The sequence below is a fragment of the Coregonus lavaretus genome, assembly GCF_964263955.1.
Source record: "Coregonus lavaretus genome assembly, chromosome: 21".
Lineage (NCBI taxonomy): Eukaryota > Metazoa > Chordata > Actinopteri > Salmoniformes > Salmonidae > Coregonus > Coregonus lavaretus.
In genome coordinates, this window is record NC_140008.1 from 8,398,928 (window position 1) to 8,416,656 (window position 17,729).

The 17,729-nt window shown below is 41.7% G+C and overlaps 2 protein-coding genes across 3 annotated transcripts; both read right to left on the reverse strand.

The window, feature by feature from the left end:
• Positions 1-927: 927 nt before the first annotated feature.
• LOC311148779 (kxDL motif-containing protein 1-like) lies at positions 928-6,521 on the reverse strand. 2 transcript variants are annotated; one of them, XM_084185740.1, is made up of 5 exons: positions 6,324-6,521; positions 5,877-5,995; positions 5,512-5,664; positions 3,731-3,777; positions 928-3,250 (listed from the first exon to the last, which is right to left on the reverse strand). In XM_084185740.1, exons 2-5 carry the CDS (start codon positions 5,969-5,971, stop codon positions 2,982-2,984), a joined length of 564 nt encoding a protein of 187 aa, XP_084041866.1. In that variant the 5' UTR covers positions 5,972-5,995; positions 6,324-6,521; the 3' UTR covers positions 928-2,981. The 2 variants fall into 2 exon arrangements, with proteins under 2 accessions (XP_084041866.1, XP_084041867.1); XM_084185741.1 differs by lacking the exon at positions 6,324-6,521 and having other exon boundaries at positions 5,877-6,069.
• A 3,048-nt stretch (positions 6,522-9,569) lies between these two features.
• On the reverse strand, positions 9,570-17,666 carry LOC311149269 (SIN3-HDAC complex-associated factor-like). Its single transcript, XM_084186391.1, has 6 exons — positions 17,537-17,666; positions 15,278-15,405; positions 14,313-14,412; positions 14,014-14,137; positions 13,312-13,462; positions 9,570-10,254 (listed from the first exon to the last, which is right to left on the reverse strand). Exons 2-6 carry the CDS (start codon positions 15,403-15,405, stop codon positions 9,918-9,920), a joined length of 840 nt encoding a protein of 279 aa, XP_084042517.1. The 5' UTR covers positions 17,537-17,666; the 3' UTR covers positions 9,570-9,917.
• Between the last annotated feature and the right edge of the window lie 63 nt (positions 17,667-17,729).

Sequence of the window (17,729 nt, forward strand, 5' to 3'; positions counted from 1 at the left end):
GAAATCCTATGCGTCTGTCATTTCTTTGGCTTTCTAGGCCATAGCCTTTTATTTGCCAAACTCTTGTATTATCTTCTGGATGGTCCAGTGTTAGTGCCAGAATATTTTGTATTTTCCTTTTGCTATATGCACATTTTTGCTTCAACTGGGCAATAATTTCAATGCCGCTTTCGTGTCCCATGTCAAACGATGACAGGCTATCCATTTCCTTCCTCATTGTATTTTGGATTTTGCTCAACTTCCTTTTACTGTACTTTTCTGATGGTTTCAACAACAACAACAACAAATGCGTATCTGAGATTCCCCAATAGAAGAAAGACATAAGATGTTTTTCCAGATCTTGCTCAGTCTTCATTTTGCTTGTCATGGTGAATGTTCACCTGTGGAGAACAACAAAAGGTAAAGAGACCCAGCACACTGCCCATTTATATTATTTGACAACGTTTTTATGACCTACCTGGCTTGGTTTACACATGGTCTTCAGGAAGCTTTTTACCACAAGCTGCACAAATGCTAAGCCCAGGTACTACTGGAGCAGAGGGGAACTTGGAAACTAAAGTCCCTAAGATTAGTCTCAAACGTGCTAGGCCTACCCTATGTACTCCACAAGGAGGTAACTTGTTCAGCAGAAGGTATTGAGCTGTGTGTTGGAAATGCCCTGTCTCAAAGATATCAATGTAGTAGTAATATTTGAATTAGTTGTAAAATAATGTAATGATGCGATGTCACAGTCATAGCTGAGCATGGCCTGGGAGATGCTAGCCTATGACATATCGATCGGGCGGGTATATACTGTATTCTCAATTATTTAACGGGTTGGTCTAATCCTGAATGCTGATTGGTTAAAAAGGGTATACATTGTATTCTCGAGAGTCAGATGCATGTCAAAGAGTGGTGGGATAAAAGGTACATCAAAACCATTTTTTTCAGTCATATTTAATTCATTTTAATTGTTAAACAAACCAATTAATATAATTTAGCATTCAAGTAATTACACAACATTTACTGATATGATACAGGTAAACACTTAGAGCTTCTGCTAGCCACTTAATCGAGAGATCATTTACAGATTGACAATGTAGGCTAGTACTTGAGCTCAAGTTACCCCAACAAAATAAAATGCATATCTGAGAAACAATAGAGAACAATAATACTGAACTCTTCTATGCAGCAACTCACACATTTTGCATGTTTAAAAACAAAGTCTGTTTGCTGTTAGGTTTCAATAGGATAAACCACATTTGAGGTATGTATTACTCAAAAAAACGAAACCATATTTTGGCAGGCCGTGTACCATTGATTAAAAGCTGGCTTCCAATAGGCTTACCCGTGCCCAACAGAGCTCACCACCTCATTAAAGGAGTACAATATTTCCAAGCTAAACAAATATGAATGATAAAAAGAGACTCATGTACACACAAACAATGAATAGCTGGGAGCAGTCCTCCTGTGTCAGTAATAAAGGATTCAGTTCTTCAAAACAACACAAATTCAAGTATCTTCTTCATTGCTAGTGGAGAGTGCTGGACAAGCATGTCTTCAAAAGGGATCCTGTATAAGGTGTACTCTTCTAACAGTCTTGGCGGTTACAGGTGAACAGCAGTCAGACCTGACTAACCAGATAACGGGTTAAAACTCGAAAGCCAATCAATCACTTTGACCTTCTGCTGCAGCTTGGGGCTTCTACACTACATTACCAAAGGTATGTGGACACCTGCTCGTCGAACATCTCCTTCCAAAATCATGGGCATTAATATGGAGTTGGTCCCCCCTTTGCTGCTATAACAGCCTCAAGTCTTCTGGGAAGGCTTTCCACTAGACGTTGGAACATTGCTGCAGGGACTTGCTTCCATTCAGCCACAAGAGCATTAGTGAGGTCGGGCACTGATGTTGGGTGATTAGGCCTGGCTCGCAGTTGGCGTTCCAATTCATCCCAAAGGTGTTCGATGGGGTTGAGGTCAGGGCTCTGTGCAGCCCAGTCAAGTTCTTCCACACCGATCTCGACAAACCATTTCCGCATGGACCTCGCTTTGTGCACGGGGGCAATGTCATGCTGAAACAGGATCTTCCCTAAACTGAAAGCACAGAATCGTCTAGAATGTCATTGTATGCTGTAGCGTTAACATTTCACTTCACTGGAACTAAGGGGCCTAGCCCGAACCATGAAAAACAGATCCAGACCATTATTCCACCTCCACCAAATTTTACAGTTGGCACTATGCATTCAGGTAGGTAGCGTTCTCCTGGCATCCGCCAAACCCAGATTTGTTCGTCAAACTGCCAGATGGTGAAGCGTGATTACTCACTCCAGAGAACGCATTTCCACTGCTCCAGTGACCAATGGCGGCGAGCTTTACACCACTTCAGCTGACGCTTGGCATTACGCATGGTGATCTTAGGCTTGTGTGCGGCTGCTCGGCCATGGACATTTTCACGCGCAACAGCACTCGGCAGTCCTGTTCTGTGAGTATGTGTGGCCTACCACTTCGCAGCTGAGCCGTTGTTTCTCCTAGACGTTTCCACTTCACAATAAGAGCACTTACAGATGACCGGGGCAGCTCTAGCAGAGCAGAAATTTGACGAACTGACTTGTTGGAAAGGTGGCATCCTATGACGGTGCCATGTTGAAAGTCACTGAGCTCTTCAGTAAGGCCATTCTACGGCCAATGTTTGTCTATGGAGATTGCATGGTGTGTGCTCGATTTTATACACCTGTCAGCAACGGGTGTGGCTGAAATAGCCAAATCCACTAATTTGAAGGGGTGTCCACATACTTTTGTATATATAGTGTATCTAATCTACAGCTATTGAGTTGAGCCCAAGGCCTAGGCCTGTGTTACAGGTACTGAATAGAGCCCTAGGCCATGGCCTGGGTTATGGAGGCCCTACTCTGCAGGCACTGAATAGAGCTCTAGGCCTGGGTTACGGAGGCTCTACTCTGCAGGTACTAAGTAGAGCTCTAGGCCTGGATTATGAAGGCCCTACTCTGCAGGCACTGAGTCCGGACCCTCATCCCTCAGCACGCCCATCTCAGGGCTAGGCAGGGCTGGATCAGAGGTAGGCGTATCGGCCTGCTCCTGGGAGAGGTCTTCGGAACACCGGCTCACGGTTGGGGAAATGACGTCGGGGCTCGTGTCACATGACTCGGTGCTCTGCTCCGACATGGTGGTGGTGATCGTCGCCGCGACGCTAGGCGGGATGAGATCAAACTCATTGTCATCCTCCTCCAGGATAGGCGACTCGTGGACGTCTGTGGAAGAGGGAGAGACTCAGGGTGAATCTCAATAGTCTAAAGTGGCCTCCATCTCCACTCATTGTAATAAAAAAAAAACAGCACCAGATAGAGGAAAGGAGAGGAAGAATTAACGCCACTTAACCCTATCAAGATGCACCCTCAGAGAGGCGCTGAGGAGAAGGACTTACTGTATTATGGAATTGAAACATTGAATTCCGTTACTTTACAAAGTGTCTGATGTGTAGCGCTAACTAAAGGGCCCTATGCACCCTCCGCAAAGTCGTATACCGTCTGTTCCAAAATTTGAGCCGCACAAAAGTATGTAGAACTACGTAGAAAAAGACACTCCATCGCTGTGTTTACGTAAAGTGTGCAGCAGGCTTAACAAGATGAGACAAAAACAAAAACACTGATAAATGTATGATTAGCAACTATTTACAGTAAACAACTTTGTCTGCCAATGTTGCTGTCATGACTGTAAAATGTCAAACTCACTGCTGAAGGCCTCTGGGTACTGCTTGGCAATCTTGACCTTTAACGTCCTGTGTGGACAGATAGAACCATGAATAAATTGATTATGTTCACATAACAGAAGGTTAGAGCAATAATTGTGTGACTACTCCCATGAGCTAGTGTGAAAATTGGACAAGAGAGTGACTGACTGAAAGTTTCCATTCATAGTCAGTATAAAGTGCGCTTGGAGGAACAACTTGGAGGAAATCTACAATCCACCAAGAGTATCCAATCGGCCAAGGGTTTGTTAAACAACCCCTTGCCCTAGGAACTTAATGTACAGCGAATTTGGAAAGTATTCAGACCCCTTGACTTTTTCCACATTTTGTTATGTTACAGCCTTATTCTAAAATTGATGTAAAACATTTGTTATCCTCATCAATCTACATACCCCGTAATGACAAAGCGAAAACAGGTTTTAGAAATGGTATTTAAAATAAAAAACGGAAATACCATATTTACATAAGTATTCAGACCCTTTGCTATGAGACTCTAAATTGAGCTCAGGTGCATCCTGTTTCCATTGCTCATCCTTGAGATGTTTCTACAACTTGACTGGAGTCCACCTGTGGTAAATTCAATTGATTAGACATGATTTGTTAAGGCACACACCTATCTATATAAGGTCCCACAGTTGACAGTGCATGTCAGAGCAAAAACCAAGCCATGAGGTTGAAGGAATTGTCCGTAGGGCTCCGAGACAGGATTGTGTCGAGGCACAGATCTAGGGAAGGGTACCAAAAAATGTCTGCAGCATTGAAGGTCCCCAAGAACAGTGGCCTCCATCATTCTTAAATGGAAGAAGTTTGGAACCACCAAGACTATTCCTAGAGCTGGCCGCCCGGCCAAACTGAGCAATCGTGGGAGAAGGGCCTTTGTCAGGGAGGTGACCAAGAACCCGATGGTCACTGACCCTATGGCGAAGCATAGTTGTGGCAGCATCATGCTCAGGACCTCAGACTGGGGCAAAGGTTCACCTTCCAACAGGACAATGACCCTAAGCATACAGCCAAGACAACACAGGAGTTGCTTCGGGACAAGTCTCAATGTCCTTGAGTGGCCCAGCCAGAGCCCGGACTTGAACCCGATCGAACATCTCTGGAGAGACCTGAAAATAGCTGTGCAGCGACGCTCCCTATCCAACCTGAAGGGGGCTTGAGAGGATCTGCAGAGAAGAATGGGAGAAACTCCCCAAATACAGGTGTGCCAAGCTTGTAGTGTCATACACAAGAAGACTCAAGGCTGTAATCGCTGCCAAAGGTGCTTCAACAAAGTACTGAGTAAAGGGTCTGAATATTTATGTCAATGTGATATTTCAGTTTTTTATTTGTTAATAAATTTGCTAAAATTTCTAAAAACCTGTTTTTGCTTTGGCGTCATGGGGTATTGTGTGTAGATTGATGAGGGGGGGAAAAACGATTTAATCCATTTTAGAATAAGGCTGTAACGTAACAAAATGTGGAAAAAGTCAAGGGGTCTGAATACTTTCTGAATGCACTGTAGATCTGAAAAAAGTTGGATAGGTATGGTAGTAGTTTCCATCTTGTCCCCTGATGGGCTGGTCAGAGATTTTGTCGTAACGCTTACACCTATCCAACCCTTTCAGATCTACAGAAATGTTTAGGGGGTAAGGCTTGGGGTTGTTTTTGTAGGGAATAGTGGGGCTAGAGGCCAGGTCTAGGGGTAGTACATTATCTTACGTAGAATGAGGCCATCTGTGGGAAGACAATTGGGGTAGTCTAGTATTAGGACAGGTCCTTCACCTGATTCTCCTAAAGATACTGTCCAGGTCCTTCTTCATCTCAACCAGGGTGCGCGTGTGAAGCAGGAAGTGTTCGTTCATCTGCTGCAGCCGCACGTTGGACAGCCCGTTGAAGTTGATTAGCATCTCATTGGTCTTCTCAAAGCGGTCCAGCCTGGGAGGAGAAAATGACGAGCGAGATATGAATAGGCTTAACGAAATGAATGGTGTTCTATTTGTATCTGTCTGTGGCAAAGCTGTGCCTGTTTTGCCACAGTCTACCCACGCTGACTACTAAAAAAGATAGTCTGCCCTTTATGTGAGAAATATCAATGCCCCCAGCAGATGTAGGATGTGTTCTGTGCTGCAGTCCAGACTGTTACTCACATGTGCCTCTGGGCTTGGATGATGGCGTTGACATCCTCAGAGTTTACCATGCTGAGCATTCTGTTACAGAACATTCCAGAGGCCGTGGGTTCCATGGTGCTGGTGATACTGGAAAGCAACTAGATAACAGATTATACACCATCAACACTGCTAATACATGAATGTCAAACAGTTAGGCTAGCTAGCTATGCGTTTGTATCACCAATTTCCACCAAGATAGCTAGCTAACTAACACAAATATGAGCCTGTTAGGTAGTAGGTCTATCGTGGTCAAGAAATGCTATGGGCATTGGCAAGATGCAAGGCTCATTCGGCGTTATCTATTTGCTTAGTTAGATAGCTAGAGCTAACGTTAGCTGCTGCAGAATACTAGCTACTTAACTAAGTAGAAAGACAGACCATTGACGGTAGACAAGTTACGTTAGCTAGCTAACATAAATTACTTACGACTGGTTCCAAACACGTTATATCCGTGAATTTTCTTTAACACTTGAATGGAAATATAGAAGCTTACATTAAGCTACTGTCAGTCACTTCCATAACTGGAGCTAGCTGTAATTTAGCAGCCTGTGGCAAAGAAAAACCTTTATTATTTCGGGAAACCCGAACGCTACGCCGTACCAGTGTTGTGAAAATGTTTATCACATGACAGCAAATGTCAGTCATTTCCGGTGGAAAACTAAAGCTAGTTTTAAAAATACTTATCGTATTTGTGATGTTGTTGCGTTTCCGAATTGGTAAAAAAATAAATATATATATATACTTTTTTTTTTCTATGGGCGAGTATAAAAGTGTTTTTATGCCACGTTCCTGACAATTCAGAAACTCGGCAATATCCGACATGGAAACTCATATAAAATAATCGGAGTTGTTTTAAATTTGGGAATAGATTAAGCCCTGAAACAGCAAAAAGGACCATGGCAAGGTTTTTGGGAAGACAATGATCTTGCCAAAAACAGAAAATCCAGACTGAAACTCACAAAATTACTTTTATTGAAAGACTAGTAAAAAAAAAAAAAAGTACATCATCATGTATAAAAATACAAAATGTATAGAGCTAACTTCGTAAATAAATGCAAGTGCATAGCTACAATACATGCACGTAGCCTAAAGCACTAAAGCTATTTTAAGATTACTGCACAATTGTAAATCGCTCTGGATAAGAGTGTCTGCTAAATGACACATGTAAAATGTAAAGCTAAGAGTTGACTTTAAAATGATATTCAGGTCATATGCAACATCAAAAGGCAAAGATGAGAGGAAAGTAAAGTTTGAATATAGGTCAAATCAATGAAATTCATATTTCAACAGGCTGGATACCTGATACGGGGATACAGGTCCAATCAAATGTTTATTACATAATAAATTACTACAAGATAATGTTGATAAAATAAAGAGTATTGATCCCAATATTTCACAAATACTGTTATAAATTGTGAATTTCAGACTAGAACACTGCTTGCTTGAGAACTACATTAAAGCTAATCATATCACAGAACTACCTAACTTTAAATGTAAAATGTTTAAGTTATTACAGTGAGAAACCAGCATCAGAATACAGTCATACGGAGAAAATGCTGTAATACAAATAAATATGAAATAAATAACAGAAAAACTGAACTAGAAAGCCATCACCCTCCATTTAAATATGTACATATACATACAATCCTATGGTATTGCTCATTAAAAACACAAACAGATTTTAGTGTCCTTTTTATGCCACTAATAGCCTACAAATAAATGACGTAATGATCCGTTTTGCATTTCAAATAGAATGAATTTAATTGTGCTTTGGTTTTTGTTTGATAAATGTAGGCTACTATATCATGGTTGCTTAACTAACCAAGGAATGAGGAATCATAAGTTCAGAACATGATAGTAAGTCCTCAAAAATCTAAAATGCTTAAATAAAGATCAATTGCATTGACATCCAGTATGTATCATAAGTAGGCCTACTATTGAAATCTGAAACACCTGCAGCACCACAAGAGGAAATGTGGAAGTCCTGCAAAAAAAACTATAATATATTTCCCCCAAAAAATTGAATAATATGCAAAACGTTTCCTCAGACAATCAAAAAAACAATACACTGTTTTTGACAACAGGGGTGCAAATTTAGAGAGAAGACACTTATTGAGGGTTTGATTTCCGAGGCCACCCATACAGGAAATGTATGCACGCATTACTAAGTCGGTTTGGATAAAAGTGTCTGCTAAATTGTATACATTACATTTTAGGTCTTGGTTGTTGCAGTAGATCCACTGTTTGTGTGTGTGTATGTGGGTTGGTTTTTCTATCCTTGTGGGGACCGAAAATCCCCAAAAGGATAGTAAAAGAACGAAAATTCTCCCTCATGGGGACATTTCCCACGTCCCTATGAGGACAAAGGCTATTTTAAACTTAGGGGTTAGGTTTAGGGTTACAATTACAGTTAGGGTAAGGGTAAGGGGTTAGTGGTTAGGTTTAGGAGTTAGGTTTAGGGTAAGGCGTTAGGGTAAGGCATTAAGGTAAGGGTTAGGGAAAATTTGATTTTGAATGGAAATTAATTTTAGGTCCCCACGAGGATAGAAGAACAAAATGTGTGTGTGTGCTAATTACATAATCCTGTCCCCTTACTGACAGTAAGAAAAACTAAAGTATAAAAGTATTCCAGCCTCTAGAAGGAATAGTTCATGATCTGAACTGGTCACTATTGTACTTGCTGGTGTATAATACAGCAGAGGAGACAATTGTGACATGTATTCCCCTTTTAAATAAAACAATACTTTGGGGCTTCGGGTCATTAGGTCTGGAAAATACGAGCAAGACTTCCAAAAAAATTTAGTTATGCTTTTAAGGCCATGCAATAGCTTATTAGACTTATGCATCTGATCTCCAGATATTTTGGATGAGAGGGGTTATTTTTTCTTCATGTAAAACACACTGTGTTGCTTCTCTTCATTTTGAAAGCCTAAGGCCTCCATTAATACATAATAAGCAGGAGAAAACTCAACAAACTAGCAACTAACTATTATGCCTTAAAAAGGGACATTTCACAATTTTCAACTTCATATTCATCATCTCCAGCGCCACATCAACATATGCGAAAATAGCGCGCTTCAATGTTGTGTAGTCATAAAGATGGGAGGCAGATAGAGGAAGAAAAATGTTTCCGATGACATAATCCAGAAACACTTTTGAAATGATGAGGTAGTTAGTTTCCTAACCTTTGCCTGCTCATAGTTGGTTAAAAATCACATGATGTCAAATGTTTTTCATCCAGAATCATAATTTTCTTTTACATAATCTGGTGTGCATCCTTTTGACTACAAAACATAGATACCTGCCGTTTTAAAATATTTTGATGTTGGGGTGGTGTTGGAGATAATAAATATCAAGTTGAACCTTTTTGAAATTTCCCTGTAATATCATCCGTTAGTACCAACACTGACAAAACACAGGCGCTGCCTTCCCTCACTAAATTAAGGCTGGTGTATTGGCTGTTGGTGCTGTGAATAGGCCTTTCTCAACCGAGGCCCATATATAAATATATACAGGCCCATATACAGAATAGATAAAAATAGTGTAAATGTGAATGTGTTTCAGTATAATACAAGTGCTACTGTACGACCGTAACCTGTAAAAGGTAGGCTGCCGATCAGTCAGAGCTACAGCATTTTATGTCAAGGAGAAAAACACACCAAGAGAGGTGTTAGAACATTTGGGTCGTATTCATTAGGAACCAAATGGAAGAAAATAGATTGCAACACGTAGGTACTACATGGACTTGGCCAATAAGAAAAGCTCATTTTCATTTTCCGTTGCATGCCCGGCCTAATGAGCATGAACCCAGGACAAGGAGAATACCAAGTACAAGACCAGATGGCTCAGTCAGTCCACAAGTTACCAAACTAACAAACAAAATTACAGAAAAAAAAAGTCTAAATAGGTTTCAGCTGCTCGTTGACTGAAGGCATTCCGACGTAACTTCTTTTTGTAAGCGCTTGTAATCCAGGAGCACTCCCAAGGCTTCTTTAAAGATGCACACACTGTGGTGCAGCGTTACCAGTCTTCCTCCTCAACCTCCTCCTCATCCTCTTCGGTCTGAGGTGTTGTCATGGTGACCTGTAGCTGAGGAGTCTCTAAGCTCTTCTGGCTGTTGTTTGACCTCTTCACCTTCACCTCCTCCCCCTCCTCCTCCTCCTCCTCCTCCACCTCCTCTTCCTTCCCCACCTCCTCCGCCACTTCTACCACTTCCACCTCCACTTCCTCGTACCCTTCCTCCTCCTCCAGCCGCTGCCGCTGCTGTTTCTTGCGGCAGCAGGGCTTGAAGAGGTGGGGGTCGATGAGCACCTCCCCAAAGCGGCCCTTGTAGATGATCCCACAACACACCCTCTGCCTAGAGGAGGAGCAAAGGAGCATGGGATTATTCCTGTGATACTGACACGGTACATCCAACCATGCAAGATACAGTCAATTATTGTTACAGACACTAATGCATGTGCGCATATAAAATACAAAATAAGCTCTCCTTTGATGGCTCATCTTTCTTTCTCTTTCATTATTTATTTATTTCCTTCCTTCCTCTCTTTTATCTGACTTCCAGAGCAGTGGTGAGGCTGCGCATCTGGTGAAAATTAACAAGGAAGCTTCCAGGCTGGAGATTACAGGCGCAGTGTTCTGTTAGGAGGCTCATTAGCTCACCACACACACACACACCACTGCATTGTGTGAAGTGAAAAAATATATATATATATTGTTGTTGTCAGCACATTCAACTATGTAAAGAAAAAAGTATTTAATAAGATTATTTCTTTCATTCAGATCTAGGATGTGTTATTTTAGTGTTCCCTTAATTTTTTTGAGCAGTGTATATAAAATGGGAAAGAGTTGCCACACACATACAGGCCATATAGGATAATGAATTCATGATGTACCACCTTACCGACTGAAGACTGTATGAAACGGTATGAGTATTATCAGACATGGGGGACACAGGGAACAAGTTACAGTCACTCAGACACAACCTGTGCTGAGATACAACGTGTTAACGTTTATTAAGGACACATTCTTCCTGTTTATCATCATATTCATCCTCATTATCATTGTTCTCAGAGGAATAAATCCACTTCAAAACACTGGTGACCATGGATATGGGAGGCTACATATGGATCAGAAGGCTTCCCACATCTGTTCCGCACTAAAATGAATACAACACTGACTAAATAAGTACAAAAAAAACTACCAAAACAAAAAACAATACATATTGTTTAAAAAGGGAAGTGTTTGGACAAGGCAGTCATGAACATTCTACATCTCAAACAGAGTTTGCAGGACACAAAGGGAAGTTTTCCCACACCCAGATTAAGCCTGGACTTTATAGACCCCTTTCTGTGTTTGCAAACATTGCCGCACGAGGGCGATGCGCGCAAGTTGGCGGCAGAACACGTGGGAGTTCTTATAGAACGCCAGCAAAAAAAGCCTCTATTTACATGTTGCTTATGAGTGCATTTCACACTACTTTTGGATTATAATTGGATTTGAAGGCTCTTATGAATGTCCTGCTTAATATAATGTTTGTGTCATATTCGCAAATCAACTGCATTATACTTAAAAAACAGTTCAACTTCAACCAGTAAAATGGCTATTTGGCTAGCTTTTGCAACAGCCTATGTCAATAAGCGTTAGCATTCTAGCTAACAACTGCTGCATCCAAAATAGCTATTTTGCAAAGATCACAACCAAATATAATCTTAGCGACTGTTCAAGCAAGAATCAAAACATCATTGTAAATGTATGAGAACCCCACAAAGTTATTTTGTTCAGAAGTAATGAAAAAGTAAATCTAGGCTGTTGAATGGGCGCAGATGGAGATGGCTTTCTTACTTCTGCCAAGAGTCACGCGCATCTGTGCATGACATCAGTGTGTCGTGTACTGGAAAGGAGTCTATTGCACTTTCAATGGACATTTTCAATCCAGGATAAACTGTGTCCTGGGAAACTGGCCCATACTGTCTAACAGGGCATGTGTACTGAACAAAAATATAAACACAACATGCAACAATTTCAAAGATTTTACTGAGTTACAATTCATATAAGGAAATCAGTCAATTGAAATAAATTCATTAGGCCCTAATCTATGGATTTCACATGACTGGGAATACAGATATGCATCTGTTGGTCACAGATACCTTAAAAGAAAGGTAGAGGCGTGGATCAGAAAACCAGTCAGTATCTGGTGTGACCACCATTTGCCTCATGCAGCGCGACACATCTCCTTCGCATAGAATCGATCAGGCTGTTGATTGTGACCTGTGGAATTTTGTCCCATTCCTCTTCAATGGCTGTGGGAAGATGCTGGATATTGGCGGGAACTGGAACATGCTGTATTACACATCGATCCAGAGCATTCCATACATGCTCAATGAGTGACATGTCTGGTGAATATGCAGGCCATGGAAGAACTGGGACACTTCCAGGAATCGTGTACAGATCCTTGCGACATGGGGCCATGCATTATCATGCTGAAACATGAGGTGATGGCGGCGGATGAATGGCACGACAATGGGCCTCAGGGTATCACGGTATCTCTGTGCATTCAAATTGCCATCGATAAAATGCAATTATGTTCGTTGTCCGTAGCTTATGCCTGCCCATACCATAACCCCACTGCCACCATGGGGCACTCTGTTCACAACGTTGACATCAGCAAACCGCTCACCCACACGACGCCATACACGTGGTTTGTGGTTGTGAGGCCGATTGGACGTACCGGCAAATTCTCTAAAATGACATTGGAGGCGGTTTATGGTTGAGAAATTAACATTCAATTATCTGGCAACAGCTTTGGTGGACATTCCTGCAGTCAGCATGCCAATTGCACGCTCCCCTCAAAACTTCAGACATCTGTGGCATTGTGTTGTGTGACAAAACTGCCTTTTATTGTCCTCAGCACAAGATGTAATGATCATGCTGTTTAATCAGCTTCTTGATAATGCTACACCTGTCAGGTGGATGGATTATCTTGACAACGGAGAAATGCTCACTAACAGGGATGTAAACCCTGTGACCCATGGGGCGGCACACAATTGGCCCAGCGTCGTCCAGGGTATGGGAGGGAATGGCCGGCAGGGATGTAGCTCAGTTGGTAGAGCATGGCGTTTGCAACGCCAGGGTTGTGGGTTCGATTCCCAGTATGAAAAAATAAAAATAAAATAATGTATGCACTCACTAACTGTAAGTCGCTCTGGATAAGAGCATCTGCTAAATGACTAAAATGTAAATGATGTAATGTAAATGTAAACAAATTTCTCCACAAAATTTGAGAGAAATAAGCTTTTTGTGCGTATGGAAAATTTCTGGGATCTGTTATTTCAGCTCATGAAACATGGGACCAACACTTTACATGTTGCGTTTCTATTTCAGTTTCTATTTCTGTAAGGTCCTCCAGCCTTACCTCTTCCAGTAGGTGAGGTCCAGGAAGGAGAAGACAGGGGAGCGGCTGGAGCCAGGGGAGAGCTCTGTGTCGGAGCCCTCGTCTGAGGGGTTGCTGTAGCTGGGAGACTGGGCCGGGGAGGCACTGGACGTGGTGCTGTGGGCATCAGAGTCTGGAAGGGCGGTAGATCCGTAGATGAAGTAAGCTATACTGTAGTGTATATTATTTGGTAGAATGCAGCAGGGGTATGTTCAGAGTGGGAATGTTGCGCAAAGTTTGAAACATCTCAACCGCCAGAATATTTACATATATAATTGTATATTAATAATAATTAGGTGGGTGCTTATATTTGTCCTATTTCATGTACAAGCGTGTATTATACGCATGTGTGAATTGAAAATGTTTTTTTTTGCATATCCCAACTCCCTCTGAGAGTGGGGTCACGGCCAGGGTCTGCCATTATCAATGGCAACCCTGGAGCAATTAGGGTTAAATGCCTTTTCAGCTCGGGGATTCGAACTAGCAACCTTTTACTGGCCCAATGCTCTAAGCACTAGGCTACCTGCGGTTAGGCTACAATACAAGGATACTCGTGAAATTATTTATTTTTTGTCTGCCTCAGTGCCTGAAAAGCACTGAGATTGGGTCCTTATGGTTGCATTGATCTATTATTGAAGTGGTCAAAGCCCATTATGTTTATGGAGCATTGTGAACAGGACTTACTGTTTCTCTTCAGCTCTTTCTGCAGTCGGCTGATCTGGCTTGGCCTGGCTCTCTTGGAGAGGGACTTCAGCTTCTTTGGCCTGGAAGACATCTTTAGGCTGGGGCCTCCTCGGGCATCAACCACCTAGGAGGGGAGAGGAGGGGAGAGAAGAAGAGTAGAGAACAGAAGAGGGGGATAGGAAAGAAAAGGAGAAGAGAGATTGATAGGAGCTCCTCTCCTCTTTTTGGTGTTATTCGTAACCATTTTCAACAGACAGGTAAGTGGTGAAGAGGAGATCAAGACAAAATGTGGAGCTTACATGATTCCAGCTTTTCTTAGACCCCACTGGGAGTTTCTTCCATCGTTTCACCAGGAGTACACAGGCATTGCAGATTTCTCCAGACCGAGTTTCACACAATCTACAGTGAGGGAAACACGTATTTGATCCCCTGCTGATTTTGTACATTTGCCCACTGACAAAGAAATGATCAGTCTATAATTTTAATGGTAGGTTTATTTGAACAGTGAGAGACAGAATAACAACAAAAAAATCCAGAAAAACCCATGTCAAAAATGTTATAAATTGATTTGCATTTTAATGAGGGAAATAAGTATTTGACCCTCTCTCAATCAGAAGGATTTCTGGCTCCCAGGTGTCTTTTATACAGGTAACGAGCTGAGATTAGGAGCACACTCTTAAAGGACATGCGTTTTTCTGGATTTTTTTGTTGTTATTCTGTCTCTCACTGTTCAAATAAACCTACCATTAAAATTATAGACTGATAATTTATTTCTACCATTAAAATTATAGACTGATAATTTCTTTGTCAGTGGGCAAATGTACCAAATCAGCAGGGGATCAAATACTTTTTTCCATCACTGTACATGAGGGGAAAACATGTGAAATATGGGTTAAGCAGGACAATGTGAACAATGTTAATATTATAATTCCTAATGTCATTACATTTTGGTTACCAGGACATCTTTTATTTTTTATATTCAAACCATTTTAGATGAATTCACATGTAGCTGTCGACTCATAGGGACAATACAATGTTTTGTAATTGTGAGTGTGTGCTTGGGAGGCAGCAATGTCGCTATACTACACCTGTTTGCTGCATAGGCGCCATGCGTAATTTACGCACCACACCGCAATGGAAACATAACTTAATGTGTGGAATTTCATTGACTCTGCTGCGTTTGCAGCAGACTATAGTAATTACATTGTTACAACGTGGAAATCCACTTTAAAAGGCGCGGTAATTGTCAGAAATTCTTGCTTACCCGAAACAGCTCATGAAGTCCTTCTCGTACCGCTTGCTGTCCGTGAAGCGCGAGCTGGAGGACTTGGCGCGGCAGATGCAACAGCCGTCTAAACTCCGGTACATCTTCGGCTTGTGAAAGCCAAACATCTGTTTTCAAAAACACAAAACAGCAATGGTAATTTGCTGTTTATTAAAATTAAAAATGGCAAGAATCGTAATGAAAAGGAATGGCCTATAACAGGCGATGGTTAGCCTACAGGCATATGTTACATTTTGGGCATATCTATTCCCTATTAAGGGATTATTCAAACGTTATGCAAAATATTCAGCCTGTGTACCAACCAGCGGAACAACAGGCTACCATTTCAATGTGTTTCCATATATATATATATAGATGGTTGATATAGCTCTGACATGTAATATTTTTCAGACGGCTCGCGCAATAACGCGCGGCAGATGAAAGTGAGTGCCATGCCTTGACCCAAATGGAGTGAATATAGGTCAGCTGTCTGCACGTCAGACAGATAATGTCCCCCTGCTGCCGCGCTCTTATCGCCCTCGGAGATTTGCATAACTTCCGCACCGATATGGCAAAATAAAACATATCATAAGGTATGACAAACCTGTAAACTCTGGTTTTGATGCTAAAGGACAGACGCGCCTGTCAGGTGAATGAAAGAGGCTAAATTGATGAGAACTGCTGCTTGTGTGAATACCTCGTGGTGCAAGAAATTGTAAAAAAAAATATATATATATATATATGTGGGGGTATGGTTTACTTCTAATCGACATTTAAAGTGGAATTCTCTCTTATGTTGCCATGCAAACCCTATCACTAAGCACAGTGGAGGCCTTCAAAATAATCATGCGGCAAAACCGTGAGCCGCGCCCGCATGCTACTTGTTTTGCCATTTAAGCGGCAGTCCTTCGGGTCTCATGACAATGCAGTGGTACAACCACAGACAGTAGCAGGATAATACAGTAGGCCTATGTGCCGTAACTCTACATGGCAACACACTTCAAAGGCGGGGAGTGAGGGAGGGGAGGAGGGAGTGAGGACAGGGTGTGTGTGATGGCAGGAATGGAGCTTGTGTGTGATGCGCGATCATGTCCGAAATATTTCTAATTTTAAAGTTGTAAAACAGACTTAACATCGTTAGTCATTAAAACCGCCTATGTTTAAAAATGAAAGTAGTCGGTCATGATGAAAAAGAGATCCTTTCCACCGAGGAAAGACTACTGTAACTCGATACGTTCACCGCCCACTTTCGCCAGGAAGCATGGCACACGAGCAGCCTCATACGCACCCATTTTAAACGGAACCTTTCAACCCGCCGTCGGTCGTCTTCAAGTCCATAAACTCGACTGTCGATGACACAACCGCATTATCAAACTTTTTTCAGAAAACGGACATATTCCTCTCTAAAAATATACAATCATGCTTTGGAACAGTCTTGTAATGTGATCTTTACTCTTTGTTATTCAAGCGATGCCGCGTCACTGGCCAGTGCACCTTCAAACACATACCAAGTTCAAAGCTTCGGTTTTTAACAGTGACAACGTACTTCATTGCTTTCAAATTGTGGTTTGATCTTGCTATCATTTCAGTTTAATATTCGCTATTATTTGGTTAGGTTACTACTTGTTTTGTCGTGATAGATGCATCCATGAATGTGTTGACACACGGAGTAATCGCGTGTAAACTCAGCTCGGGTGGGCGTGATGGGAGCTCGAACTTGGACATTATTTACATCAGTATGCAGTCATGAATCACATGCGGAACATGCACATTTCAACATTGCAAACTTAATGGACTTAGAAGCTATGAATCCACCTATTCAGAATCACAACTAAAACGAATTAATCAAGACACTATACAATAATGGACAAGGCATAGAGCTAGAAATCAAGGGGATAAAATGCGTTTAGGGCCAAATCTGCTGTTCACGTCATCCATTTTTTAGTATGTTGCAGACTGGGTTTCTTTAGTTTACGTTCACATGCAGAAGTCATGAAACATATTGCTGCAATTGTTTATCCAATTATTATTCCAATTCAAACTAGCCTATAAAAAAAAGTGGTAAAATAGTAGGCCTATGCTAGGCTTATTAATGCTTAATTCTACCTGTGACATCGATGTTAATTGCTCGCCTTCTCAAGTGGACAACAACTCGAGCTTACTTGTTTTGAATCATAGCCTACAATAGTCAAGCAAACAGACACCAAAAGCTTGCACATTTTGAGTAGCTTATTGAACAATAGCCAACACAATTCTTACCTTGATGCAAATCGAACGTAGTTAATACAAAGTAATAACCTTGAACACGAGTCGTTACAATGTGATTACTCTCACAATTCACCAGCATCAGTAACCAGCTCTCTGTTGTTGACGTCTCGCTCGCTGTGTCTGGGACTGGGTAGTTGTGGACTCACTGCGCGTGCGCGCCATCCACGCCTCCATTTTCTGATTT